This window comes from Bos javanicus, chromosome 22 (assembly GCF_032452875.1).
Source record: "Bos javanicus breed banteng chromosome 22, ARS-OSU_banteng_1.0, whole genome shotgun sequence".
Taxonomy (NCBI): domain Eukaryota; kingdom Metazoa; phylum Chordata; class Mammalia; order Artiodactyla; family Bovidae; genus Bos; species Bos javanicus.
In genome coordinates this window covers 7,694,289-7,722,127 of record NC_083889.1, presented here as the reverse complement: position 1 = coordinate 7,722,127, position 27,839 = coordinate 7,694,289, and the positions used below count along the sequence as shown (strand labels likewise).

Here is a 27,839-nt window from a genome sequence, read left to right as displayed (position 1 = left end):
GCTTATTTGTAAACTGTCTTGTAATGTCTTTTGTATATACAAACATACACTGTTAAATTGGAGTTAATGTACTAAGTTCAACATGTATAGACATTAACACATAGAGACCGTCTGATGTGTAAAGCATTATTTAAATACTACGTTTATCACTGGTAGTAACAATAATCAAAACTTCTTGTCAGAATGTATTTGTCTGGAACAAAACCTATTTTTAAAGGAGATGATTGAAAATGGCACCCCACTCCAGTACTCTTCCCTGGAAAATCCCATGGACGGAGGAGCCTGGTAGGCTGCAGTCCATGGGGTCGCTAAGAGTCGGACACTACTGAGCGACTTCACTTTCACTTTTCACTTTCATGCATTGGAGAAGGAAATGGCAGCCCACTCCAGTGTTCTTGCCTGGAGAATCCCAGGGACGGGGGAGCCTGGTGGGCTGCCGTCTGTGGGGTCACACAGAGTCGGACACGACTGAAGTGACTTAGCATAGCATACTATAAAACGGAAAAGGCGATGGCACCCCACTCCAGTACTCTTGCCTGGAAAATCCCATGGACGGAGGAGCCTGGTAGGCTGCAGTCCATGGGGTTGCTCAGAGTCGGACAGGACTGAGCGACTTCACTTTCACTTTTCACCTTCATGCATTGGAGAAGGAAATGGCAACCCACTCCAGTGTTCTTGCCTGGAGAATCCCAGGGACGGGGGAGCCTGGTGGGCTGCTGTCTATGGGGTCACACAGAGTCGGACACGACTGAAGTGACTTAGCAGTACACTATAAAAAGTATAGTCTAGCTTTGTTTAAAAATATTTTAACACTGAAAATTTCAAACCCCATAAAAATAAGAGAAGATAATGAATTGTCTGTGTGCCCTTCTCCTGGCTTCTACAGATACTATAATTTCCCCTTTTGTTTCTTGGTGGAATACTGTAAAGCAACCCTCGGGCATTTCATTTGACTTGTGAATGCTCAGTTTGTATCTCCTAAGATATTAGTTTTTGAAAAAACAAATATATAGTATCATTATATGTAAAATAAAATCAACAGTAATTCTAATATTCAGTATATTCAAATTTGTCAGTGGTGGAATTAAAATTTGCTGAGTAGGTGATCTTTATATAGAAAAGGAAGATTGCTTTTAATTGCTAACCAGCCTAAGTAGACTCTGGTTTGTGTGAACTTTAGAGAATCTTTAGTATTTTGCATTTTTGGGTCCTCCAAGCAGTGTCCCCCATCATCTAATAGTCAGTAGGGCTGTGTTACTTGTTACTGTCTCATATTGTTCATCTGACAGGGTATCTGATTATGTGGTGAAAGAGGGATGTATGAGCTGGCTATATATCTCAGTGTTAGTGTAGAAATCAGTTTAACCTTGAGTTCTTCGAAGAGGAGACGTGTCGCCGTCAGAAATTACTAAAGTCTTGTTACTAACACTGTGCAGTACCCTGGAGCGTCCCCGAGGTGGCACAGGAAGAGGGGGCAGAAGTGGTGGGAAATGCGTCCACCCTCAGGAGCCTCAGATGGATGCCCGTGGAGCTAGGGATGAGCCTTGTGGACTGTGAAAGTCCCAGGCAAAGTGCCACAGGCTGATGACATAGGAACAGTGGCAAGGTGGCCAGCTGGCTGGGTTTTGGGGTCCTGGCAGTAGAGGGCAAACCCTGGGGCTCTAAGTAATGGCGTGACGGTTCCTGTGGATCGAGCCCCGTGCAGGTTCAGGACCATGGGTCTGGTCTGGGGCGGGGGTCGGGGACAGACTCAGGAAGGCCACTACACTGACGGTGCTCATCGCCGGAGCCTTTCCTGTGTTAGAGGTGAGGCCCTGGAGCAGGCAGTTCAGAGAGCCTCTGCTGGATCTGGGAAGGGGAAGTCCCGACAGATAGCTGGCTCATAGGTGGGAGTCTGTGTGAAAGGCTCTGGAGTTTCCCTGTGGTGGGACTTCTGAAAGGCAGCAGGGCTGAAGGGTGACCAGTGGGCAGGACTTGGACCCATTTCAGCTCGAGTCCTCTTCTAGGTACACTGCATCAGCACCGAATTCACTCCCCGGAAGCACGGAGGTGAGAAGGGAGTGCCTTTTAGGATCCAGGTTGACACCTTCAAGCAGAATGAAAATGGAGAATACACAGATCACCTACACTCAGCTAGCTGCCAAATCAAAGTTTTTAAGGTGAGAGCTGGAAAGCAGGCTTTGAGTAAGTGAGGCCTGGCGTTGCTTGTAAAAGGTGTGCGTCTGAGGCCTGATAGATGAAAAAGTCTGCTTTGTTTTTAAGCCAAAAGGTGCAGATAGGAAACAAAAAACGGACCGAGAGAAGATGGAGAAGAGAGCCGCGCACGAGAAGGAGAAGTACCAGCCGTCCTATGACACCACGGTCCTCACAGAGGTAATGCGGCGCCACTCCGGCTCTGCGGAGGAGCCGGGCCGTGCCCTCTGGCACCACCTCTGAGGATGAGTTTTGGCCGCGAAGGGTCTGGGAAGATTGGGTGGTCATTGGGCATAATGTTCTTGGTGAAAATCTGCGGGGAAAATACTCTTTAAATTGGGGGAGTTTAAGTGATTGGTTTCCTGGGTGGGGTCTGGAATGAAGATGCTGAAATCCCAGTCGGGTCTCGGAAGCAGACTTACTTTAAAATCCCCGAAGTTGGTTAGACATTAAGCCGGGACCCAGAACGTCTGATATTTGTCACGTCTGGGGTTTTGCATCTTCCTAAAACCTTGGAATCCTGCTGGTCGGATGTTTGTTTAATCGGATGGTGGAGACATAAACAGGGTGTTAGATCTTTCTCTGTGTAACGAAAAGACATTGATCCCAATCTTTGGTGTTTGTCCAGATGAGGCTTGAGCCTATAATTGAAGATGCAGTTGAACATGAGCAGAAAAAGTCCAGCAAGCGGACTTTGCCAGCAGACTACGGTGATTCTCTGGCAAAGCGAGGCAGTGTAAGGGGCTTCTGCTTCTCTTTTCATTGTGCAAGAAACCTTGTGCAGTGTTAGATATAGGACCGACTCCCACTGAAACATAAAGCCAAATTTGTTTTTGATGTCCTTGTCCTGATTGAATTTGCTTTTGTTTAGACTCCTGCTTTCTGTTGGTTCCTCACTGAGGACAATTTCCTAAATCTAACACTTTAAAACAAAGTTGACCATATTGGGTGGTTTCGGAGGGGAAAAAAAATGGCACCCAGAGCTGTGTTCACTCCCTGCCTCCTTCCTGTGCTCCTCTCCCTCCCTCTCTCCTTTGCACACAACACTCCCTTTATGAGCACTGACATTGATTGAACATTCTTGTAGTAAAATAGTTACTTCCGTGCAATTAAAAAAGGGTTTGTTTTCTCACGTGTGCAAGTGATAAGAAAATGTCATGGATACTCAGAGGAGTGATGGCAGCAGCCCGACAGCAGCCTGTGCAGTACTGTGTCCCCTTCCCGCACATGGCGCGAGAATGCGCGTCTGCGCTTTGAAAAGCCTGTTCGGCAGCACTGGACTTGAGCTGTGTTAGCCTTTCCTCTTGGCGCCCGCACTGTGACCTTACGCTTCAGGCCGGCCGGGGGCACCTGGCTGCACTCGGCCCTGGCTCCCCACAGTGTGTATAGTCCAGGGGGCCCTTGGTTGAATATGAACTTGACCAGCTTAAGAAAGAAGGTCTTTATTTCATATTTCATCAAACAGTTGACAGAGGATTATCCTGTGGTATTAACTTAGATTAGTTCTATACCTGCAGTAAATGGAAACAGAAAACATTACTTTTTAAAAATAGCTGTCATCATATGTATTAATGACTACTGTATTCATCACTGCAGAGTTTGATGACTTTGACCCTTACACGCGCATTGGTAATTAACTGTAGACTATGAAGGCCACAGCCACTATCACAGGATTATTATTTCTGAAGTAAAGCACTGAGTGAAAATATTTTAAATGCTTCTGTACATAATAAAACTGAAAATATCCTTCTCTGAGGGGTAAGGGCCCCACACATGATGCATTTTCTTTAAGTGGGTTTTTTGGATTCATACCACAGGTTGTACGGAACCACTGTATACTCCCTTCCCTCAAACGTCCACCCTCCAGTTTTATGTTTCTGTTCCCCTCATTTCCCAGCTGAAGACACAAATGGTTCTCAGTAAACTTCCTGGGGGGAAACCCTGGTAACTCAAGTCACTTTCCCCCTCGTGTTGTAAACTAGCTAAAATGAATGGGTTCTGATTATAAATTAAATGTGTTATAGCCCAGAACTAATTTGTAAACAGTAGAACTGTTAAGAATTCATGATTCTTAAGTCTGAAGTATGCAAAATGTCAGCAGATCAGTGGCCTGTCAGCAGATCAGCATGTCTTCCTGGGGTGCATTGCTTGCTGCCCCAGACTGCGTTTGGTTTGGTTTGGTTAAGACTAGGAGGTAGTTAGAGGTCTTCTTGGAAACGTGTTTGTTAAAAACAAGGTACAGATTAATTCCTTAGAAAAGAAAAGTCTGCGGCATTTTGTATATTTCTTCGAGTGCCTACAAAAGTCGGCCAGCATTTCTTACAGTTCTCTGAGAGTGACAGTTGGCTTTCAGTAGGAAGATCCAGACTTACCTGCTGAAACTGCATGGTGCCGTGTGAGACGGTCCTGCATGAACAGAGGCCACACCGTAGGTTCCCGAGAGCCCAGCACACCCGGGCCCTCCGCGTCTCTGTTGGTCTTGACATCTGAGCTGTGTTTCATGGGCCTGGATTTGGGCTGTCAGGGCCTGCGGTCTGCCAGTGGGTCCTCATTTTCTGTTCCTCCTGGGGAGGGACTTTGTTCACGGGGCACCACAGGTGCCACCCTGTGGGTCAGGGTCGGGTATTGCTGGAACCTTGCTGAAGCAGTACCATTGCTTACTTGTAAAGCCAGGGAAGAATGACAAGGTAGAAGAAACACTGAAAATACTCCTTGGTGTGCCTGTACCCTCCTAGGTCGAGACTAAGAAAAGCCTAGGAAAAAAGCACGTGGGAGAGTCTTGATGTTTCATCCAGCCTGGCCGTTGAAGAACCTGCGAAGGCCAGTTTGCACTGAGTGCTGGTTTTCCAGTGTTCAGTGAATCGAGTCTCTTAATTATCGGGCAAGTTTCAGATGTCAGTTAACAGCCCTACTTTTCTATGCTAGAAGAATCCAGATACGTAAAAGTGAAAAAAGCATGTTGATGGAATTACAGTAAATTTGGTGTCTTTGCTATACTTACTACCTGCCTCGAGCTATTGATGGCTTTGTTTCCTCAGTTATATACCTGGCAGTAATTACCAAAGCGGATTTGGGGAGACTCGATAGGAAAAGGTCAAAGCTGTTAAGATGTGCGTGTTATGCTGTGTTGTTGGAGTCTGAACTGGGGAAGATGGTGTAGCAGGAAGATCTGCCGTGTCGTGAAGGTGGCCGTGAGCATTTGGTGCCAGCAAGTCAGGAGACGTGTCGGGCGGCTCACAGGGTCTTGTGCTCCTCATTCTGTAGGTGTTGAGGAGGTCCTACTTGGTAAGCTGGAAAGAACAAAGGTCCTAGTTTGAAAAGAGCGGGCATTGTGAAAATGTCATGTACAGTGAACTTGGTATGACATGCCAGGGTTTAGCATGGCATTGCAGCCAGGTTAGACGTCATTTAGCTGTCAAGTTGATGACAGTTGAAACATCAAGTCTGCAGTCGTTTTCCCTGTTTCTGAGGGGCTGCCTAATGGGTAGTTGTGAAGAATGTTAAGATTCTGGGACTTGGTTTTATTTTCACCCATGTTACTGATGGGTGTCAGACACGCTGCTGAGCTGTAACCTTTGGGGAGACTTGGTTTCTGTCTTCAAGAGCCCTTCAGACTAGTGGTCTTGACTTCACACAAAAGAATTTTGAGAAAGAGTACAATTCCCTTGCACATTTTTAGATTGACATCTGAAAGTTTTCATCATAAATTTAAATAGTTGCAAAGGAAATAGTTTTCTGACACAGTGAATATTTGTATGTATGGCTTAAGGTGAAGTAAGCACATTACCCTCTAAGTTTGAAAGCTTGGTGGCTCAAATGGTAAAGAATCTGCCTGCAGTGCAGGAGACCCAGGTTTGATCCCTGGGTCGGCAAGATCCCCTGGAGGTGGGCATGGCAACCCACTCCAGTATTCTTGCCTGGAAAATTCCATGGTCAGAGGAGCCTGGCGGGCTACAGTCCATGGGGTTGCAAAGAGTCGGACACGACTGAGTGACTAACACTTTCACACTTCTTGATCTCATGTTTTCTCTTTCATTCCCCTTAAATAATTTTGTCCAAATAGGATATACTTTCATGCCTGAAAAACTTTTAAAAATCACCCTACTTTTTTTACCACAAACAAGTTGAAATTTCATTTTTAAAATTTCCTGTGACCATATAAAGCTTAAGTCAGTTGAGGAATTTAAAACTTATTATTTTTACCAATTTATCAGAATACAAAATCATATACATTTTGATGAATAATTGCTAAGTATAAAAATAGAATTGTTATTGGAAATGTATTTTGGATGATGAGGCTAGAACTTCTTATAACTTTTGTGTAGCTAAGAGAAACCTTGTTTGGATACATAGATTTTTCTTTGTAGCACTGTGTCATTCAGGCCCTGGAACTCCTTCTGAGATACCTGCCAGAAATTCCAGTGATCTCATTTTTGTATGCTCTGATGGATCCAGCTCAGTGTCTGTCAGCTGACAAGATGTCTTCCTGAATTATTTTGAAAGCAAAAAGTTGAAAACCCCTTGACATGTAGAATTTTTTTAGAGTCCTGTACTTCCTCAGTGTCCATCCGAGTATCTCTGAATGGTCTTTAGCCCAGTTTTTGGCAGAGTCTCGTGGCCTGCAGCCATGGCGAGAGAGGCGGCCTTTTCGTGTCAGTAGGGAGGAGGTGACGACGACCGTGGACCCTGGACACCGGGGGCGTAGTCAGGCTTGGAAGGAACCCCGTGGCGTGGGGTGGAGCCCTCCGCCCTCAGCGGCCGTGGCCTCCCCGGCCTGCGCGGCGTGTTGGCTTCAGCGTTGTCCATGCGCGTAGCTGTATAGTTAACGTGTCTCCGGATCTTTGGCTCTGTATTTGGTCAGAACTGTGAAAAACACTGAAGTCCACTCTGCCCCTTCTAGATGATATGAACACATAGCTAGATGGCTGCAGGCAGTACCCTCTGCGGTTCTGGTGTTGTGACCCTGGGCCCATCTCTTCTTACTGGGGGATGGCTCCACCCGAGAGCGAGCAAGTGCCCGGTGCCGGGGCGCCTGCTCCTTGGGGAGGCGGGCGAGCGCCACACCCGGCGGGTAGTCGCATCCCGTCAGCACACAGGGCTAGGCGGTGCTTGCGAGCCCTTGCTTGCCTCTGCTGCTGTTCAGACCTCGATAGGCAGGCACCTCCTGGGGAACGGATGAGGAGAAGGTGGACGTTCGCAAGATCACAATGCAGCGATCCTTAAGCACACATCTGAAGCGCCTTTAGGCAAGTTGGCCGCTGTCCTCAGTCACCTCAGGGCCTGAGAGTAGTCAGGGTCTAGATGCTGCAACAGGTAGCATTTTCACCGATGCACACACATGCACGCACACGCGCACACACAGAGTCGGTCTGACGTGTTTCTGTGAGGTTGCTTGATGAATGTCAGGTGTCTTGTGTTTCATGATCTTGGATTTGGCCAGAGTAGAGAGTGAATACAAGAATATCTGCCACATCCTGGAGAAGCGAGTCATTCATGGATCTTTGTTTCTACCCGCAGTGCTCTCCGTGGCCCGACACCCCCACAGCCTACGTGAACAACAGCCCATCCGCCGCTCCCACCTTCACGTCCCCGCCGCCGAGCGCCTGCAGCGTCCCGGACAGGTAGCGGCGTGCGTGACGCGCGGGGCCCCCGGCGGCCTCGCTCCTTTAGCTCCTCTCTTAAGTCACGGTGGCCTTTGGGTGTGTGTCTGGGGTACGTGGAAATGAGAAACAGTCTGTTGCTGAGCAAAATCGTCTTGTCGTCACCTTCCAGCTTTTTCCTTCCTAGCCCCTGTGCCTCACACACTCAAAGCCGTGGGACTCCGAAAAGGGTGCGCTTTCAAGATATCTTTCTTTGTGAGATAAAAATAACATTGATGAGGTTCACGGGTAGAGAGAAGAAGACTGAGTTCTTAAGGGGAAACTGACTTGACTAGATTGCGGTTGTGTTTATGATAAGGTACACTGGTCTTTGATGTTCACCATAGCATACAAGGATTATTTTCTGCCCTGTTTCTTGCCTCTCCCAAAGACACTAATTTTTTAAAAAATTAAGTCTTTAAACTTAGAGGAAAGACTTTTCACTTGTAAAGGCTTGCTCTGGTTTCAGAAGTGGGCACGGCGGGCTTCGTCCGTCCTCTTCTGGCCTGTCAGCAGCAGCACCTGGTGAGTGGTTGGATCAGAGGGTCCTCACTCTCAGGACGCTTCTTACTGGGAAGGAACGCAACTTTCATAATAGAGTTAAAACCACAGAGGATCCCTGTCAGCCCAGCGGGTAGAGCTCAGCACTCGTGCTGCAGCCCAGGTTCAGTCCCTGGCCAGGAAGGCCTCACAAGTCACATGGTGCAGCCAGAAAAAAGGAAAACATTCTCATTTTTACACTACATGCTCACAAGGTCGGACTCAGCTCGGGCTGCTGTAATTAAACACCGCGGACCGAGTGGCTTGTAAACGACAGGAGGTCACTCCTCCTGGTCTGAAGGCTGGACGCCCGGTTCCAGGGGCCTGCAGGATGATCCTGGTGAGCAGTGTCTCCTGGGCTGTGGGCTGCGAGCCTGCGTATTCCTGTGCTAGCGAGCAGAGTGGAGGAGGCACACTCCCAGTTCTCCGATCCCTCTCTTGGGGCTCCACTCTCACAGCTCCATCCATTGCTCATCATGTCCCAAAGGGCCCTCCTCCTAATAAACCATCCATCACGCTGCAGGAGGGTGGTTTTTTGAGGGAACATGAACATTTAGTCTGACAGGGTCTGGTGAGAAAAAGAGGGGGGGAAAAAAAAGGCCTTTTCCCTGAGGAGATGGATGGATAAGAGGCCAGTTGTCTCCACGTAGGTTACTGTGCTTCAGGAGGTGGTGGTCACTCCTGGACGTGGGACCAGCTTGTTTCCACAGAGGGCACTGAACAGTCTTAGAAAGCTAAGAGGGGAGCGGTGAGATCATGCACACACCGGCTCACCAGATCTTTCCTGGGACCCCACTGTGGTCCCCACACTGTTCGGGGTGCTGGTAGATGAGTGAAGCCCCATCTGAAGGAGTTCAGGTTCCAGTGGGCAGGGGGCAGTGAACAGTTGGCATGATGGACCCGAGAACCTGGGGTGCGGGTGCTGAGAAGGGACCCGGAAGGCAAGTGTACCCCCAACGCAGCTGCTCTCACTCTTCCCTGGAAACACAGGATGGCGGCACACCCTGGCTCCTTTTGTTGTCCTGAATTTCACCCTCTTCAACAGCGGATAAATGGATTCATTAAAGGGGTATTATTTTCTATTTTGGCTTAGGTTCATTTAGATCATTTCTTATAGCACATTATTGAAGTAGACTTTCTTGCTGTTATTTTCCACTGTTTACCTTACTTGATTCTCATATTTTTTCCCTACCTAAAATGAATGAGAATCCTTCATTTTCTTGGCACCCCTGGAAATGGAGACCTTGTGTTTCATGAAACTTGACTTTCTTGCTAAACAGATGGAGAGGCTGCAAATGAAACCATCTTCTGGTGTCTTAATCTTTTTTTCTTTTGGCCACATTTGTGTAGTTTGTGAGATTTTAGTTCCCAAACCAGGAGTCAAACCATGGCAGTGAACGCACCAAGGCCTAACGACTAGGCCACCAGGAAACTCCCTCGTGTCTTGATCTTATCGTCATACTGACTCCCTGACCAGTTGTGCAGACACTCTTTTTGCATATTTATGTTGCTCTGTCCCACGGTGTTAAATTCACGTAGTATCCTTTAATGTCCTAATTAAAAAATATATATATAACAATCACCCTTTTCTTCCTTCCTTCCTTATCCCCAGCAATTCTTCTTCCCCAAATCATCAGGGAGATGGAATTCCACAGGCCTCTAGTGAAGTAAGTGTCTTTACCCTAACTTCTCATGCATTCAGGGTCCTGCATCGTGAAGCCTCTGGCAGAGACTCGAATCACTGTTTGGGTCACCGAATGCTTACACCCCTGCTCTTTGTGGGTGTGCTGAACTGTAAACGTGCAGGCTTTCTGTGTTGTGTTTACATGTCCTGTAACATGCCAGCGGCTTGGGCGGGTGTTGGTCTAGATAGTTTCCTCCGTTTACGTTCATCTCTTCTGTTGACAGCAGCTTCAGCCTTCAGCCACGATCCAGGAAACACAGCAGTGGCTGCTCAAAAACAGATTCTCTTCCTACACAAGACTGTTCTCCAACTTTTTAGGTATGCTTGTGTTTGTGTACACGCACACGTACAGTTTACTTGTTCTGTACTATTATTGGCCGTAATTAAATACTGGAGCAGAAGCTGTGTACAGAGTCATAAGCTGCCCAAGCCTGTGGGGGAGGCCCTGTGTCCCCCAGCGTCCCCAGCGGTGGCATCGCGCAGAGCCTTGGTGCAGTATCAGAACAGGAACTCCATGCTGTTTCACCAGGTTTACACGCCCTTGTTTTACATAGGTATAAATGCTTATGCACAGTTTTTTTCACTTTATTAAGTTTATGTAAAATAATTTTGGCTTTGCATAAGTTGCAAAGATAACGCAGATGTCCCCGTGCCCCCTTCACTCAGCTCGTTACATAGCTGTAGTTCGGTGTCAAAACCAGGAGCTTGGCTTTGCCGCCATGCGTGTGCATGGCGTCATTGCTGTCACACCCGTAGGCCCGTATAACCACCACCACCGCTGGAGTCAGGGTACAGAATGCTGACGCCGCCACAGGGGTCTCCCTAGCACCAGTACCCCTCTCCCACCATCCCTAACATCTGGCAGCCATTAATCTGTTTTCTGTCTCCATGATTTTGTCGTTTTGAAAACGTCACATAAACGGAATCATATAATACGTTACCTTTCCTCTCAGATGGATGTGAGGGCGTGGTGCTAAGGCGTCGTGTCAGTGCTTCCTCTTCACTGCTGTGTAGCATACAGGGTAGGGATGTGCTCAGATATGGATTTTTACAGACACACGTTTTCTCTTGCCTGGTAAGCTAAGGAAGTATTTAGATGGAACGTTAGAAGGGACCAGGCAGTGCTGCTTCCGGGGTGCTGTGGGAAGGCCGCTGGGAGGCACGATAGTAGCCAGCAGGGGCAGCGTTTCCTAGACATGTGTAGCCCTGGGCCCTTTCCCTGCAGAACACTTATGACGTGGCCCAGCCCGGCTCCTTCTGGGCCACAGTGCGGTGGCAGCTGGCTCTCCCAGCCTTTTAAGAGAGCAGAGCATGTGCACCCAGCTGCCCAGAGCAAAGCTTGGTCTCCCAAGGAACACGGCTCCTGTCTCATCAGCCCTCTGTTGCTGTGCTTGTGCCACGAGCAGTCACTCCTCGGGCAGCACTTTGTCTCTTTAAAATGAAAGTACTGGGTTTTTTCTCATTTGCTAGCCGAGATCCACACTTTGATGATTTATCTATGGGAGAGCTACACATTTCAGTGTGTGTTGGGGAGGAGCCCCTGGGGTGCTCACGGGGGAGATGGGAAGAGCCCCGAACACTGGGGAGGTGGGCAGCCCTGCCGGTGGCGCCAGGGTCCTGTTCTGTGAGACGCACGCATATTGAGGTTTTGTGAGTGGTAGTCACTAGGGCTTGGCCTCCTGCCTTCTGCTGCCCCACAATCCAGAGGTGGGGGAGGCGGCTTCCTGCTCCGAGCCCGTCGGGCACTCAGAGAGGACCGTGCCTGTCCAGCTCTGTGCGGGTGGCAGCTGTGCTCCCAGGTTGCGCCTCTCCGCTCCTGTTGGCAGAAGGTCCTGGCAGAGGCAACAGCACCTGGCTCTGCCCCCTGACTCGAGAGACAGCCCCGTCGGTGCTCGTGCCTCACAGGAGACGTGCTTCTCTGGTCTCTCTTTCACAAACTAGAAAATTATGAGACTCGTAACATTCAAGCCCTCAAAAGTAGATAATAACTCCATTATCTTGTTACATATGTGAGTGGATATTCATCATATGGAAGTCATGCTTTATTTAATCGAGGGCATCGTAGTTTCCCCAATAAACTGCATCTTGACCATCAATAAAGGGGGAAAACAAAAGGCTGTGGACACACTCAGACATTGAACTTGTCTGCAGAGCTCCTGTGGCATTCGACCAGCTCCAAGGCTGGGTGACCAGCCTTTGTGAGTCTCATTCTCTGCCACTCCCCCCACCTCCCTTTTCTGTTCTGCTTTAAAGCAAATCCTGGACACCATGCCATCCATGTACACACCAAATATTTACAGAGGAAATCTTCAGTATAATATGCAGTTCTCTGCCATGCTTTTGTATTAAAACTGGCTTCTGTGGCAGAGTTGTTGTTGCTGGACTGTATGTAGCAGGTTACAGAATACAGAGGCCTAATCCCAGCTCTGCTGACAACCTGCTTGCCTTTGGGCAGGTCTGACTTCCATTGCTTCCTTTTGTAAGTTAAAGATTGGCCTGGGTCATCTCACGGTGAACTGTCGGGTCATGATCATGTTAATCCTCGCAAGCACCACTCAGCCAGAGTAGGTCGAGCAGCAGTCCCGCGCTGGGAACAGTCTGCCCTGTCAGCCGCGCTTGTCGCTGCGATTAACCGGCCTCCGGGCTCCCGAGCTCCTCCTTGACACAGGATGTGAGAGCCGGCATCCTGTGTCTGAAGGACAGGCGTGTGTGTGTCTGTGTTGTTCACATGGATATGTACACATAAGAGAGCCGCGATGGTTTTGAAGGACACTGAACTGAAGACGGGCGCCGCCAAGCAGCCTGTCCTGCTGGGTCTCCCCCAGTTCCCGGAGAGGATTCTCTCTTTGCTCTTCTCCAGGTGCCGACTTGTTGAAACTGACCAAGGAGGACCTAGTGCAAATCTGTGGTGCCGCCGACGGGATCCGGCTCTATAATTCCCTGAAGTCAAGGTAAAACATGGAGTTTAAAAGGGGCTGTTCTGCTTGAAATGAGGCCCTGCCCTTGTTCGTGCAGGGCTGTGGGCAGCTGGGCCACGCTGGGCCACCGTGCGGGCGCCTTCAGGCAGGCCCAGATGCGGCCCAGGCACTGAGGGCAGCGGCGGACCCCAGACTAGAAATGGGGCCTGCACGACTGGGCTTGCTGCCAAGAAAACAAACTTCTCGTTTCGGTCAGCTCTGGTCATGTGACACTACTGAACAGTTGTTAGAAATGTAAACTGTGTTGGCGTTCAAGATCCATTTACTGTCGTTGCTATTTCTAGACTTGTGGTGTGAGAATTGCGTTAAACTGAATTTTACTGATGTTAAACTGCTGATATAACGTTGAAACTTAAATTCACCAGCATCTATCTGACCATCTCAATGGTTTAGAGTCTGGATCATCAGATTAGACCACGTGTGCTAACCTGTGATAGTTGGTGTGAGGTGTGTGTTTTTATATTCTTACCGGTAAATTGTCTCGTATAATGAAGTAGCCTTGTCAAGTCCTCCTAAGGAACTAGCCCCTAGCGCCCGCGTAGCTGCCCATGCGCAGCGCCGCCCCCGGCTCACGAGCGCTGTCTTCTGGTTGCAGGTCGGTGCGGCCCCGCCTGACCCTCTACGTCTGCCGCGAGCAGCCGGCGCCGCAGGGGCAGCAGCCGGCGGCGGGTGGAGGCGAGAGCGGCAGCGCCACGCCCTTCGGTGGGTATGGTCGGTGGGTATGGCGGGGGTGGGTATGGGCGGGGGTACCCTCTGCTTCCTGTCACTGCCCTGCGGAGTGGGTGGGGGCCGCCTGGTCGAGGCGGCCGCTGAGAGGCAGCGCCCTTCTCAGCTGTTCTGATTAAGTTTCATCTTATGAGAACGCGTGCAGGCCCTGCCCCAGAGCTCCTTATCCCTGTTTGGCTTTCATCAGTAGCTGAGCAGGACCTGCGGGGGCCCGGCTCCCTGCAGGTGTGCTGTCTCCGTGGGGCCCAGGGCTTCTCCGGAGCGAGCAGCCTCCGGGGCCCAGGGCTTCTCTGGAGCCAGCAGCCTCCTGGGCCTGGCGGCCGCTTCCTTAGCTTCTCTTGCACTGTCTTTCACACTGTTCTGAATCCTTTGGGGGACACGTAGGTTTTATTCTTTAAGATAAATTTCTAGTAGGTTTACTGAATCAAAAACTGTGACCTCTTTGGAGTTCTTTTTATATATTGCTAGAAACACTTTTTGAAAACAACTTTATTTTGCTATAATTTATATATCATAACATCCTTCCATTGCAAGTATACAGTTCAAGGGTAGTATATCCACAATCTGCAGCCATTGCCATCATCCAGTTTTAGTCTCATTGCTCCACAGTGATCCTCTGTGCCCATCTGTACTCTGTTCCTGTTTGCGTTTAATAAAAAATTATAACCACAGATATTTTTGTACAGGTTAATGTTAATTACATGTGTACGGATAAATAATATATTTAAATGGGTAGCAAGGGGGAAATACTCATCTTTTTTGTATCTTATTTCTTTAGTACTTTGAAAGGTGTGACCTTCCCATAGATTAGGTGGAAAACAGATCAAAGATGACTGCTTAAAATGCTGTTCGTATTTTTTATTTCAGTTTATCATGCAATCTACTTGGAAGAAATGGTTGCCTCAGAAGTTGCTAGAAAACTTGCGCTGGTGTTTAATATTCCTTTCCACCAAATTAACCAGGTTTACAGACAGGGTCCCACTGGTATTCACATTCTTGTTAGTGATCAGGTAACTGGCATGCCCTTTCCTCCTTTACACTGGTGTTTGCTTTTGTATGTACTGCTGAAGAGCTGTAGGAAAACTCTGTGGCCTCTTTTGCCAGTACTCATGAGTCAGAGTTGGGAATCAAAATTGGGAGGAATTTATAACCAAGAGTTGAGGTGTCCTGGGTGGCAGAAGGAATGCAGATTAAGGAGAACCACGGCTCAGCTCCCACCAGCTTTGAACTCTGACACCGGTCATGGGGAGACTCCAAGTTCCTGGGGTTTTGACCCTTTTTATGTAAAAGCGAGGCATCTGGATGGGCTTTCCTTTTGTTTTCCTATCTGATGACTGGTGTTAAGAAGCAGGGTAGGAGGGCAGTTCTCCCTGTCTGTGTTCTGTGAGAAGCAAGCAGTGATGGAAGCGCAGCTGCAGCAGCTTTTTGTCCATGTCTGTGCCCGAGAGCCCGGTGGGGACCGCCCGCTGTGGGCCTACGGGTGCCGGGCCAGAGTGCGGGGCCCCCCGTGAGTACGAGGTCAGCACAGGGCAGGCCGCACACCAGGTGTAGGCCCGTGACCTCACACGGCCTTCATGAAGCGCTGTTTTGAATGTTGAGTCCTGTACTTGCACAGCCATATATGTGTGTTTATAGTTTTCTCTCACAAATTTTAATCTTTCCTAATCAGCTAAGACACTTGGATGTTAATTATACGTCTGCTTTATCCTTCTAGATGGTTCAGAACTTTCAAGATGAGAGTTGTTTTTTATTCTCCACAGTAAAAGGTACTTTGCATGTGTGTGTGTGTCTTGAAATGCTAGAATCATGAAAGATGGCATGCCTGAAATCAGCAGTCATCTTGTGTCTGGCTTTGCAAATGCTGGTTTTACCAATCTTAAGTAAGTTTGAAAAATGAAGTCAGACACTGTCTCATGACAGAAACAGAAATTAGCAAATAAGAGGAGTCCATCCTTCTGGATGCCTGGAGAAAAATCCCAGTCTATTCAGCCAACATTTCACTGAGCACCTCATGTCAGACACATGCTGTCAGTGCTGGAAAGGTCTTCCCCTGCTCTAGTGGGGAAAGCAAACCAGAAAAAGTCAACAGATGCACGCAAATTACAAATACGGAGTTTAGCTGCCATGAAGGAATGGGGAAGTGTGGTGCTCATGGACACAGGCGTCTGGGCTGGGCACACAAAGCTCTTGGGCGGTCTCTGAGGAGCAGCACCCAGGCGGGGCAAGGCTGTCGCAGAGAAAGGAGCTGGGCTGCTCTGGAGGCCTGCGGGCCAGCAAAGCAGGAGCCAAGTCTGGTAGGCAGTGTAGTGGTGGGAGCTTAGACTTTGAAATGCACTGCAAAGTCAGTGATTTGTTTGTAAACAAATGAATAATATGAGTATGTTTGTCTTTTCTTCCACTGTTCCAACTCTGTAGAGACAGAAGGTGGGAGAAGTGGAGGCGGGAGGTGTCATCTAGGCCAGAGGGGAGGGGGTTTTGGACAGTGACAGGGCCTGCTGAGCCCCACACGGGAGGAGCAGCGGCCGTGACTCTTACAGGAGCAGCTGCGCAGGCGGTGGCCACAGTGGAGGGGAAGGTAGCGTTGAGAGCGCCTCCAACCCTCTTTGGGCTGCTGCGCGTGACTTGGGACAGATGGTTGCTGGGGGTGTCATCAGAGCAGTGGACAAGAAGGCAGCTGGAGCTGGCAAGGTTTCCCACCTCTGGCTAGCAAGCTCAGAAGGCTGAGTGAATATTATCACCCTAGTTAATCAGGGGTGGAAGAACAGTCTCAGAACTATTTGTGTCAATTGGTCATTTAATAGTAAAAAGTCTGCTTAGTGGTAACAATGTATCATAAAACTTTCAGAAGGAAAGGAGACTTGTGGACCATTTGTGTGTGGCAGTTTTTAGTTTTTAAAATCAGTACTTTTTAATGTAAACAACTTGATTAAATATGTCACAGAATTTGAGATCCATTAAAAAATAAGTTTGCAAAAAGTTGAGATTTCATTTTAGGACATGGCAATGTCCAGTTAATTATACCCGCTGGGGCTGGCAGGAGATACTTGGATTTTAGATGTAATTTAACCTTCAGCGTGTCTTTGGTGATTCAAAGCTGTAGAAATCCTTCAGGTTATGGAGGGAGAGAATGTGAAGAGCAGGCCCAGATGGGGCTCAAGAGACTTCCAGTTAAAGGGTTAGTTAAAGGAGGGTTTCTTAAATGTCAAGTTATTATGAGAAGAGACCTTTAAGATCTAAATCCAGTCTTAGCAAGAAAGCTGCACCTCAAAGAGCAAGATGTCCTGTGTCACTTTTTCCTGGTAAGTTACTCAAAAGAGTAGCCCCCCTCGAAGCGAGGGGCTGAACTGAGGCCTTCACCCTGCTGGACGTGCCTCAAGCCAGCAAGGTACCTGCAGGGCTGTTGAGACTGTGAACTGACCCCCTGCTGTTTTCTGTACACAGCCCTGTTAAGACTAGCACCCTTTCCTCCGTTTTTCATTCTCAAAGCAATAGTGTTTAGTCTGCAAAACTGACACCGTCTGTAACAAAGGCAGTTCAGAGCGTGTGGCTGTGTCCTGTGACGGCAGCGCGCGTCTAGTGTAAGGCATCACAGGATGCCCCCCATCTCAGTGTCCTGGTTTTAGACGTTTGTCCTTATGACAGATTTCATTTGTTCCTTGATGAATGTGTGCACTGCTTCTCGCCATCTCCTGAGAAACACTAGGCCAGCAGGCAAAGCTGGTGATTATTAATTATTCCAGAAAAGGTGGGTATAAGTATCCAGTTTATTCGATGGTCTCTGCCATGTGCTCAGACAAGCGGCAGAGGGAGTGTGGACATGATGTTTTGGGGCGGGGGGCTGGAGCAGGTTAATCAGCTTTTTTCATCTACAATACTCTGAGCTGGGCTAGGAGGCTGTAGGGTGAGAGCAATGTTTATTTAATATTTGCTTTTTTTTTTTTTTAGTGAGTTATGTTTTTAGATTTATTTTTAATCAAAGGATACTTGCATTACAATATTGGTTTCATTTCTGCATACATCAATATGAACTAGCTCAATTTAGTCTTGATTCTCCAGTCTAGTAAAAAAACAAAAACAAAAACGTCGAGCGGTAACGTCCCTTCCTTTTTCCGCAGCTGAAAATGGTGGTGGCGTCCACATCATTTTGAAGTGACGTCTTCCATAGTCTGAACTCTATTCAGCACCAAATAAAAGTCACGCTTAAAAGTGTGTGAAGACTGAATCCAAGAAGTCTTGGGATTGGATTTTACCGTATGAAATGTTTCATATTGAAAACATAGGATGACCTTCCTAATGAGCTGGACGAGAGGCGCGCCTGCCCCGGTGCCCTCGGCGGCCTCGCCGGGACAGCGCACGCGGCCCGCGCAGGTGGCCGCCTGCCCCCTACCCGAGGCCAGTGCACAGTTCCAGAGCAGCCTCTGCTGTCTTTTTACACTGTATGCGGTTTGGAGATGAATGTAGACGTACTGTGGGCATTGACATTTCTGGGCCAGTGTGGTGTCTGTGGCCTGGACCTTCTGCTGACCTGGGCGGGGACAGGCCGCCGCGGACACGGGCGGACCGGCAGTCAGGGGAGAGGCGCGGTGCTTCTCTGAAAATCATGTCTAAGGGTGTGCGTCTGCGGGATCATGCCGGATCGGGGAGGATCCAAGCCAGGAAGACAGGCTTGAAGCAAACTGCATTATCAAGAGTACCTTGGTGAGAGGATCAGTGTAAATCCTAATAGGTACAAAGACTTTTGTGTTTTTGCTTTGTCACAGATTTATTGGAAAACTTTTTGCTTCTGCTTCAATTTTTAGCATTTGTTTCTGGTTTTCATTTTTGAATCCCAATGCCTTTTAAACTCATGTGGTTTTCTTTCTCCTTTTTCTGTCTCCAACCATTTAGCAACCGCCTCCCCCCACCCCCTTCCTATTAAACATTTTTAAAGCCCTGTCCTGGACATTGGAAATACACCTAAGCAGGACAAAACAGCGTGATAGCTCGTAACTTGGTGTTAGGGGTCTTCATCATCAGGAGTTGAAATTATCCTCGAAACACTAGACATCACAAACACTATCTGCACCGTCAAAATCCCTCACTCCTCCAACACGGAGCTTTAGTGCGATCATGGGTAACGTTCTGGAGATTATTTAGGGACTTTTAGACACCACATGATAGCTTTTTTCTTCTATAAAAAAGAGTGCCTCTTTCACAAAACCAAATGCTTGTCGGCCAGTATACTTTTCAAAGGGAATCACTGTTTTTGCAATTTTTTCTACTATCTTTCTCTCTTCCCTTCACCCAAAGCCTTCCCAAAGTTCATCAGCAAGCATTTGAGGCCTGTGGTGTACTAGACACAATTAAAAAAAAAAAACTTCAATTGCATTTTAATTACACCATCTCTGTCTGTTTACCCAGCGTCTTGGTTTTGAGTGTTTTATTTGATGCTTGAGTTTGAAATCTCTCCCCAAAGACAAAACTGCTCCAGTGGGTAAAAGCTTTGTATTTTGTTTTATTCATAAAGGGGGTTATTTGATATTAAGAGAAAAAGTACGATCCTTAAATATTCCATCTCTGGCCTGAAAATATCCCTCACTTGTATAGACGCCAAGCTGGAGCGCGTTCCTTTCTGTCATTCCCCCTTTGCTTTCCTACGACCACATGTTTTCTGTACCAATCACTTGGGAAAGAAGTGAGCTCTCTCTTCATTGTTTTAGAGTTTTGCTTGTCTATTTAGCATTCCTTTTTGAGTCTCAAGATTTATGGAACAATAAATGTCATTTAATGCTGTGTGCTATTTTGAATTCATCAGGTTTTTACAAGTGGGGTTAAAAAAAGAGCTCGTCAAACTTGAAATTACACCAAGCAGCATTGAACATTAGTCTGTCCCAGTGAAACAGGTTAAATTATGGCACCAGCAAATTTGCTACTTTGTTTTTTTAATAGTAGGATGTACACATTTCAGTATAATAAATGTTTTCCGATTGTTTTTGCAAATGTGTGTCTCATTTAAAATCCAAGTTCCTGCCCTTGCACTTCATGCCCTAGAATCAAGCAGCTCACTATGTGTGTTCTGAGTGCACACGGGTCCAGAGGGCGTCAGAAGAGCTGGGGGGTGTGTTCCTTTCAGTTTGTTGTTTTCTCAAAGCAAATGCAACCGAGCACAGACAGGTCATGGCTTACATTTTAAAGAGGAAGCAAACCTGCTCTCCTTACAGAGGTCCTGCTGCTTTGTAACTGCAGTGCTGTGTCATTCAGCCAGAGTCCAACAGCTTTGAGAGGTTGTATCCATGCTCCAAAGAGATAATGTATGGAAGGTCCTGGTCATTTAAATTTTTAAAATGGAAACTATACTCATAGCTTTCTGCAGCCCCCATTTCCCCCATACACAGTCATGTAGATGTATGTTTAAATAACTGCTATGGCATACATACAACTTTTAGATCAGGAAATACTAGAGTATATAAGGCTGCAAAATCACCAGGACTAATGCTTTTTCTGATAATCCTCTTAATTGACTTATCTGCCTTCTCTCCCCAGAATGCAACTGAGGTCTTGTATTCTAAATGATTCTAAAACTTTTCACCTAATAGAACCCTAACTCTATTAGAACTATTTCTGGTCGTGGGAAATTTCTCTTTTGCTGTTTCTCTTCAGCTTCTCAGGAGCTCTGGGCTTTTAAGTTTGGTTGCTAAGAAGGGTTAGCACAGAGGTTCAGTGAAGGTCACAAGTCTGGCAGCACAGAGTAGAAACCAGATCAACTTATCAGATTTCAGATAACATTAGAACGCCTGAGTTTGGAAAATGGTTCTGGTCAGATATGTCTGCCACAAGATAATAGCAATAAAACCCTCTGACTGCAATGGTTTATTCACTTTTATATAAGTCTCAAAGGTGCCAACCCTTCACTGAGCTGAGTTTTAAGTGTGTAAAATTTTTGAATAGTTCTGGTGTAACTTGATTTCTAAGACTTAAAATAAACTTGGAAAAAAAATCACACCCATTCTACATGCATCCATTATTTTTAATTGATTATAGATAACTTGAGCCCTAAATTCTTTTTAAGGTCCCCCAAATTCTGTGAGAGATGACAGGATTAGCTCTTTAACAAAAACACATTCTGTGCTCCAGAGCTTACGATTTGTAATCAGGCAGCACGAAGTCTGAGTTGCTTTCGTTGTTGCTGGTCCCCGAGAGGACCTAGGGTGAGTTGACAGAAAGGTAGAGACCCTGCTCCACCCTTTCTAGAGTCCTCATTCTTTGGTGTCTCATGGAAACCTATTACCTTGCCTTCCAAGTAAGTCTCCAAATAGAAAACTGTCAGGCATTGTGAATTTGCAATATGCTTACTTCAATAAAGTTGCTACTTTAACCTTCAAAGTGGAAAAGTCCTGCTAATCAAAATGAATAAAAGGAGGTCATTGGCTTCAGTATCAGGTAGAAAATCAGCTTATTTTTCTGCTCAATTTGTGCTAACACTGATGGTCTGTTGAGGAATGCTGGCAAAGCCGAGGGTGGGAATGTTGTGCCTAGGGCAGCACCGCCTCCTGAGATCCAGGTTTCCCGTGCGGTCCTGGCTGCACTAAGACCACCCCTGCTTTGTTAGCTGACACAAAGCTTTGAACTGATTGCATCACAGCAGAACAAAGGTAAAAACATCACCAGAGTTACCGCAGTCCCTGCTCAAGTCTTTTACCTGTAAACGCCTTTCTCACCGGAGAATCAAGAGAGCCAGAGACGGTGGAGAGCGGCACACCGAGTGCCCGGCAGGGCGGCGCGGCCCGCGGGCGGCCGTCAGAGGATGACGCAGCACCTGCAGAGCCGCGGCCCGCCGCCGCCCGCGGCCGTGGGCGGGGTGACGGGAGCGAAGTAGGCGTGGACTCGGACGTGAGGGAGCTGCGCCTGAAAGCGGAGGGGCGCGCCGGCTTCAGACCTGTGGGCAGGGGGGGAGCTACCCGCGTGACCCCAGGAAAGCCCGCAGCGCCCCACGTGGAACTCGTTCATCCTACCGTTCGGCAAATCGTCTCAACAGAATTTGGGGTGTGCGCTAAAGCTGCTCCTGTTTCGCACCCCCCTCCCCCGAAAACAGCACCTTCTGAAGCTAAGAGGCGGTCCCCGTCCCTGGGTGCAAACCAAGTGGTGATGGGTTACACCGAGGCCTGCTTGGGGTCTACGTGCAGAGCTGCCTGAGCTTCTAAGCATATTCAGGAGCAAGGGCAGCGCCGGTGGGCTACGCGGGGAAGCCACGCCGCCACTACTAAGGCTCTCTACCTGGGAATTAGCAAAGGTCAAGCCTACTGACAGTGCCTTTGGTTCTTCTGCCCAGACCCATTCTAGAAGCTGAATCTTCCAGGGTGGATGCTAATATAAGGAGATTCTGAGAAGTCTAAGGAGGTAGTTCTGAGAAGGCAATGGCACCCCACTCCAGTACTCTTGCCTGGAAAATCCCAAATCCATGGACGGAGGAGCCTGGAAGGCTGCAGTCCACGGGGTCGCTGAGGGTCGAACACGACTGAGCGACTTCACTTTCACTTTTCACTTTCACGCACTGGAGAAGGAAATGGCAACCCACTCCAGTGTTCTTGCCTGGAGAACCGGTGGGCTGCCGTCTATGGGGTCGCACAGAGTCTGACACGACTGAAGTGACTTAGCAAGCAAGGAGGTAGTTGGCATAACTCGGCCCCAGGCAGAACGGAGGAAACGGAGGCTGACTCTCCGTGCCTGCTGTCGCCTGAACAGCTCTGCCGGCGAGGCGGCTGTCCCCGCTTACCCGCATGCGCTTGATGCCTGCTCGGGTGACCTGCTGGCAGTCATAGAGCTCCAGGCGCTCCAGGCCACGGCAGTGCTCCAGGTGCTCCAGGGCCACATCGGTGATGAGCAGGCAGTTGTCCAGCTCCAGCACCCGCAGCCTCTCGTGGCCACAGGGGCTGTTGCTCAGGTGCAGGATGCCGTCATCCGTGATGAGCTCACAGTGGGACAGACTCTGGAAGGAGGGGAGGGGCGGTGTCTGCAGGAACCACAGCTCGGAGGAGGGAGGCTGGGCCTGGGGGCAGCGGCCTCTCTCATCGTCCCCCCCGGGGTAGGGATGGAACCGACACTGCAGGGGACGGTCCGCGCCGAGAGGACCCTGAACTCACCTCTTCCCGCAAACAGCGAGTCTACAGCTACACAGGGACCAGCTGCCTCCGGAAAAAAACACAAAAACCAGCTGGCCAACTTCTCCACGTTGGGCAGAGGAGAGGAGCCGGTGCAAGTGGGCAGAGGAGGCCACGGCCTGTCATGAACCGCCCCCCTGAGGGCAGAGACCCCCATCAGGAGGGAACTCTAAACCTGGCGTTTCTCACTGAACCCCACACGGGGCACCAGCGTCTCCAGAGGCAGGTTTCACAGCTGCCTGGGGCCCCTGTCTTTGTATATGGGACGCTCCTTGCTCACCTGACCCTGATGGCCAAAGGGGGCTTGTATTCCCGGGTCTCATGGACTTTTAACATGAGAAGAGATTCTTGGCAGACTACCACCCCCAGGCACTCTACAGGCAGCAGGCTGAAACAGCCGGTCTTTCTGGCAAGAGGCCTGTGTGCTTGCCCGGGAGCTGATGGGGCAGCCTTCAGGTTAGGTGCCGTCAAGAGGCCCCCACACGTGCTCCCAGCCAAGGCAGGCAGATGCGCTCGCCCTCTGCTGGGCCCCCAGAGAGGCGTCCACACCCTCCTCTGGCAAAGTACCAGAGGCCACAGAGCTGAAGAACAGCCCTGAACTGAAAACCACGGCAGAGGGTTTCAGAGCAGACTGGATGAAGCAGATAAAAGGACCAGAGACTTGAAAAACTGGTAGTGAAAATCACCCAATCAGAGCAGCAGAAAGGGAAAAAATAAAGACAGTCTAACAGACTTACAGGACAGCATCAAGTGGACTAACATTTTCATTATAAGGGATTATCATTAAAATGTGAAAAGTTAAAGAATCTTAAAAGCAGCAAGAGAAAAACAACTTGTTATGTGCAAGGGAATTCCCATAAGACTACCGGCAGATTTTTCCGGAGAAATTCTGCAGGCAGGCCTGAATGGAGGGGCGCAATATAAGTGCTGAAAGAAGGGGGTAAAAAATTCCAACCAAGACTACCAGCAAGGTTATCACTTGGAATTGGGGGAGAGGTGGGAATTCCCTGGTGGTCTACTGACTAGGACTCAGGGCTTTCACTGCCAGGGCCCACGTTCCATCCCTGGCTGGGGAACTAAGATACTCGGAGCCACGCAGCGCAGCATGCGCCACACACACAAGCCGCCTTACAGGAAGTGTTCAAGGGACTCTGTTAAGCTAAAAAGGGCACTAATTATAACAACATATATGAAAGCATAAATCTCACTGGTAAAGGCTGTAATAAATCAGGGTAGAAGCTAAACCACTGTAGTGTCCACAAAGGAACACAGTGTTTATTGGCTAGAATTCTTTATTCTTTAATAGCTAAAATTCTTGGATAGCTTCTAGGAGCAATGAGCTGCACTGATATTTTTTAAAAGCCCAAAAAACTGGCTCTGATACTAAGTGGAAGCCAGCCTCCCAGTGTCACTGAAACCACTGACGGATATCCTGCAGGCTGCAAACCCAAGGACCAAGGAGGCGCCTTAACCTCTGCACAAGCTCCCTGCGCTCCTCTGGGCTCTTCTGAATCTGGAGTCCCCTTGTTTGCTTCAGTTTCCCTTTCAGATAGCCTTCTAGACTCAGGGTTTTTGAGAGGACAAGGCCCATCCTTGTCACAGAGCAGTTCCTTGAGGGGAAGAGGCGGGTGTGTACACACACTTGCCTCATTCATATGAAAAATGAACAGGACAGCTGGGACTGAAGTGTAGCAGATGAGGTGTGAGCGCCACCTGCTAGGGGCCACTCCCCTCACAGCTTCCTGCTTGCACAGCTTTAGTGAAAGATAAACACATTTCACAATTCTGGACCCTGCCTCTCAGCTTCGGGGCTGGGGGAGGGCCCCCTGGGGAGGCAGCAGAGCCCTTCCCCAGGGAGGCAGGCACCGGCTTCGTGTCCACCACCACCCACTGCCGCTCACCCTTGGCTCCACCTGGGGGCCAGAGGCACGGCTACCACGTCCGCCCTCAGAGTGGGGAAGGCCCTGGAGCTCCCTCAGAGGGACCCAGACCCGCCCTCAGAGTAGGGAAGGCCCTAGAGCTCCCTCAGAGGGACCCAGACCCGCCCTCAGAGTGGGGAAGGCCCTGGAGCCTCCCTCAGAGGGACCCAGACCCGCCCTCAGAGTGGGGAAGGCCCTGGAGCCTCCCTCAGAGGGACCCAGACACAGCCTGCCCCGCAGCTTCTGGGTTAGGGTAAAGCCACTCCCCTGACCCTGTCACTCTCCAGAGCCTAGGGCAAGGTCTGGCTCGGGCGCCCCTCCCACAAGACACACTGGCTAAATCTGGATTTCGGCTCACCTGTCTCCCTGCTCTTCTAATAATCCTCCATGCTTTTTTCTCTTTTTCTTTACTTGAGGCCCTTATTTGGGGTTTTCTTAGAGTGTCTCTTAAGTCCTCTTTCTGGGGATTGCTTGTATGAGTACAGGGGAAAACAGAAGATTTCCGTCACTGGAACCACCGCTGGGGACAGCAGTCTTTGAATAACATTTCCTGCTGGAGTGCACCCCGCGCTCCAGGAGCTGGGGAGCTGGTGGGAGTCCAAGACCAGGGTATCTCAGGGTCAGGGAAAGGCAGAGAGAGAGCCTCTGGGCAACCGAGGGGAAGGAGGTTAAACCAGAACAAAGCCTGGGACTCCTGACCTTCCTCACACCTCGGGGACAAGGGGTGGAGAAATCCCATCTGAGGAGCAGGTTCTGTCAATTAGAAACCGGATCACAACCAATTGGGAGTGAAGACACGAGAAGTGCAAAATCGTCGGCAGATACAGTACAGGGAAACCGTTTCGTGGAAAATCTGGAAACAGGTAGGTCCTGACTAGCTCTGAAATCTGACCCCAAACTCCAAAAGACAGTCCCAGAGCTGTCCAAAGCCTAGCACGCTTGTGCCTGAGGGAGAAGGACCCAGGAGAAATGTGGAAATAAGGGGAACTGGGGGCGAGGGGGGAGTAACTCAGGCCAGATGGCGCTTTGATGATGCTATAAAACCCTGCTGACATCCCAGGACAGTGGGCAGACCAGAGCCCAGGGAAGCCTCACCATCTGGGCAGCTCTGCAAATGGCACATTTCTGAAGCACTCCGCACCTCAGCTTCCTTGCTGGTAAAATGGGGTGTCCATGGTGCCCGCCTGGCAGGGCTGTTGGGATCGAGTCTGGGTATCTGGGGGAGCAGGCGGCCAAGTTCACACAGCGGGTGGAACACGTGTGCGAGGCCCGCGTGCCCGAGTGCAGCTCTCCTCACCGCTCATTCTGGACCTTTCGGTATACTCACTAATCCCCCCTCCGCAGAGACACATGACCTTTTCACTCGACAGGTTGACCGTGAATTTGTGTAAGGACCTGGGTCCCTGTATTAGGTTCACATCCAAAAACGAAAACAGTAACACGTAGATTCTCTACCTCCCAAGTCAGCCCAACTAACAGACCCCTGAAACCAAGGATGATGGACGACACCCTTCCAGACAGGAGGTTCCTGCGGTAGTGGGGCAGGGTGGCGGGGCATCTCTCATCCCTGAGAGGTAAGTCCACCACCAAGAGCTGACTCACCAGGGCTTGCAGCTTAGGACAGTGAATGGAGAGCTGGGTGAGCGTGCGGTCGGTTATCTGCAGAGAAACATGCTGTGTCAGTGTGGCTTCCACACCAGAGCGTACCACCTAACCCCGTTTCTGAACACAAGAACCAAACGGTGCAAAAGAGAATTAAAAACCCACGTCAAGCACACGCGGGCTGGGAGCTCTCTCCTCACCAGCAACCTCAAATCTGCTTACTCCCCGGGTTGCGAAGCTGTTCGGTCTTTACCCTGGACCCCCACAGGGTGCAAGGCACAAAGCGGGAGTGGGGCAGGGGGCCCAGGATTCTTCTCTGTGCAGTCGCCTCATCACTCGGCATGCAAGCTTTTTTCTCCCAGAAGTTATGTGGAAATGAGGGTTTCTTTTTTTTTTTTTAAGTTTGGCAAAAGATGGTACTATCTTGAACTCAGCTCTGATGACTGAGAACAGCCCAGAGCGTACGCCTCGCCCTGACACCCGTGCTGGGCCAAGGAGGCTCCAGACCAGAGCGTGCCAGCACCTCCGGTTACACCTGTCTGTCTGTGGCTGCAGGGCGCCCTGCAGGGCTGTCAGGGGTGCACTCACCAGTATGCATTCTTCAAGATCCATTTTCTCCAGGTCGTGGCAATTCTGTAAGAGTTCACGAGAACCCATGAGACATCCCCTGCTCCCACAGTGACCCAGTGAGCCGGAGCATCTGAGCAGGCGCCCTTGGAATCACAGTCACGTGGAAGTGGGCACTGGGGGCGGCCACGTGTCCTTCTCTCGTCTACACCTTCCCGGGGTCTTGCAGGTCCCAGCGTGTAGATTTTAGCCACTGAGGGGTTTCTGGGAGGATACGGGGTGGGGCGCTCACCACAGGGTGGCTGGTGGGGGATGCGATAGGAGGCAGAGTCACAGCAACCCCAGGAGGACAGCGGCTCTGGGCAGCAGGGGGGTGTGGAGAGGGGGGCAGAGGCAGAGCCCGGCACAGCTGAGGGATGCTGCTGAGACGAGAGTCGGGGTCTGTGAGGAAGGGCTCTCCTGCAGGGAGGAGGCTGCTTCCACTGTGGCCTCGCCTGACAAAGTGAGACTGAGGGCCAGGCCCCCACTCCTGGTATAGAACCCCCCAGCTCCCGGGCCCAAGGGAGAAAATATAGAACGCACCCCCCAGCCCCACGAGGACTCTATTCTACTTGGGGCCTGTCATTGGTGAAGGCCATTTTTTGCACACTCCAAGTTGCTCTGGAGGGAGGTGGCTGAGAGGCTGGTTGGTTTGGAAACACCTGTCTTACCCGAGCTAGAAGCGTAAAGCCCGCATCAGTCAGATGGGAACATCGGGCGGCCTCCAAGATCCTGGGGTGCGGAGTGCGGGGGAGACACAGGAGCAGCGGGTTAACCACGCAAAAGGAGAGCCTGCTTTACAGTGCTGAGTTTAC

The 27,839-nt window shown here is 49.6% G+C and overlaps 2 protein-coding genes and 1 long non-coding RNA gene across 14 annotated transcripts in view; 1 reads left to right on the top strand and 2 right to left on the bottom strand.

Moving 5' to 3' along the window:
• Positions 1-19,739, top strand: part of UBP1 (upstream binding protein 1) — a 65,300-nt gene extending 45,561 nt beyond the window's left edge. For 2 of the 4 annotated variants that reach the window (XM_061395796.1, XM_061395799.1), the window contains exons 6-16: positions 2,007-2,159; positions 2,263-2,373; positions 2,822-2,929; positions 7,711-7,814; positions 9,985-10,039; positions 10,281-10,374; positions 12,917-13,007; positions 13,630-13,736; positions 14,628-14,770; positions 15,475-15,526; positions 17,876-19,739. In XM_061395796.1, coding sequence (XP_061251780.1) covers positions 2,007-2,159; positions 2,263-2,373; positions 2,822-2,929; positions 7,711-7,814; positions 9,985-10,039; positions 10,281-10,374; positions 12,917-13,007; positions 13,630-13,736; positions 14,628-14,770; positions 15,475-15,526; positions 17,876-17,913 — 1,056 coding nt within the window. In that variant the 3' untranslated portion in view covers positions 17,914-19,739. The remainder of the gene's footprint in view (positions 1-2,006; positions 2,160-2,262; positions 2,374-2,821; positions 2,930-7,710; positions 7,815-9,984; positions 10,040-10,280; positions 10,375-12,916; positions 13,008-13,629; positions 13,737-14,627; positions 14,771-15,474; positions 15,527-17,875) is intronic. The other 2 variants (XM_061395797.1, XM_061395798.1) reach the window with 2 other exon arrangements.
• Positions 775-7,715, bottom strand: LOC133235035 (uncharacterized). The gene is made up of 2 exons (XR_009732418.1): positions 4,566-7,715; positions 775-3,704 (listed from the first exon to the last, which is right to left on the bottom strand). It is a non-coding gene; the product is annotated as an uncharacterized LOC133235035 (long non-coding RNA).
• The window catches only part of FBXL2 (F-box and leucine rich repeat protein 2), a 111,767-nt gene continuing 98,162 nt past the window's right edge, over positions 14,235-27,839 (bottom strand). For 8 of the 9 annotated variants that reach the window (XM_061395801.1, XM_061395804.1, XM_061395807.1 and 5 more), the window contains 5 exons: positions 27,696-27,756; positions 27,007-27,051; positions 26,419-26,475; positions 22,513-22,725; positions 20,746-21,644 (listed from right to left, as the gene is read on the bottom strand). In XM_061395801.1, coding sequence (XP_061251785.1) covers positions 21,537-21,644; positions 22,513-22,725; positions 26,419-26,475; positions 27,007-27,051; positions 27,696-27,756 — 484 coding nt within the window. In that variant the 3' untranslated portion in view covers positions 20,746-21,536. Of the gene's footprint in view, positions 14,400-20,745; positions 21,645-22,512; positions 22,726-26,418; positions 26,476-27,006; positions 27,052-27,695; positions 27,757-27,839 lie in introns of those variants that run through there. The other variant, XR_009732414.1, reaches the window with a different exon arrangement.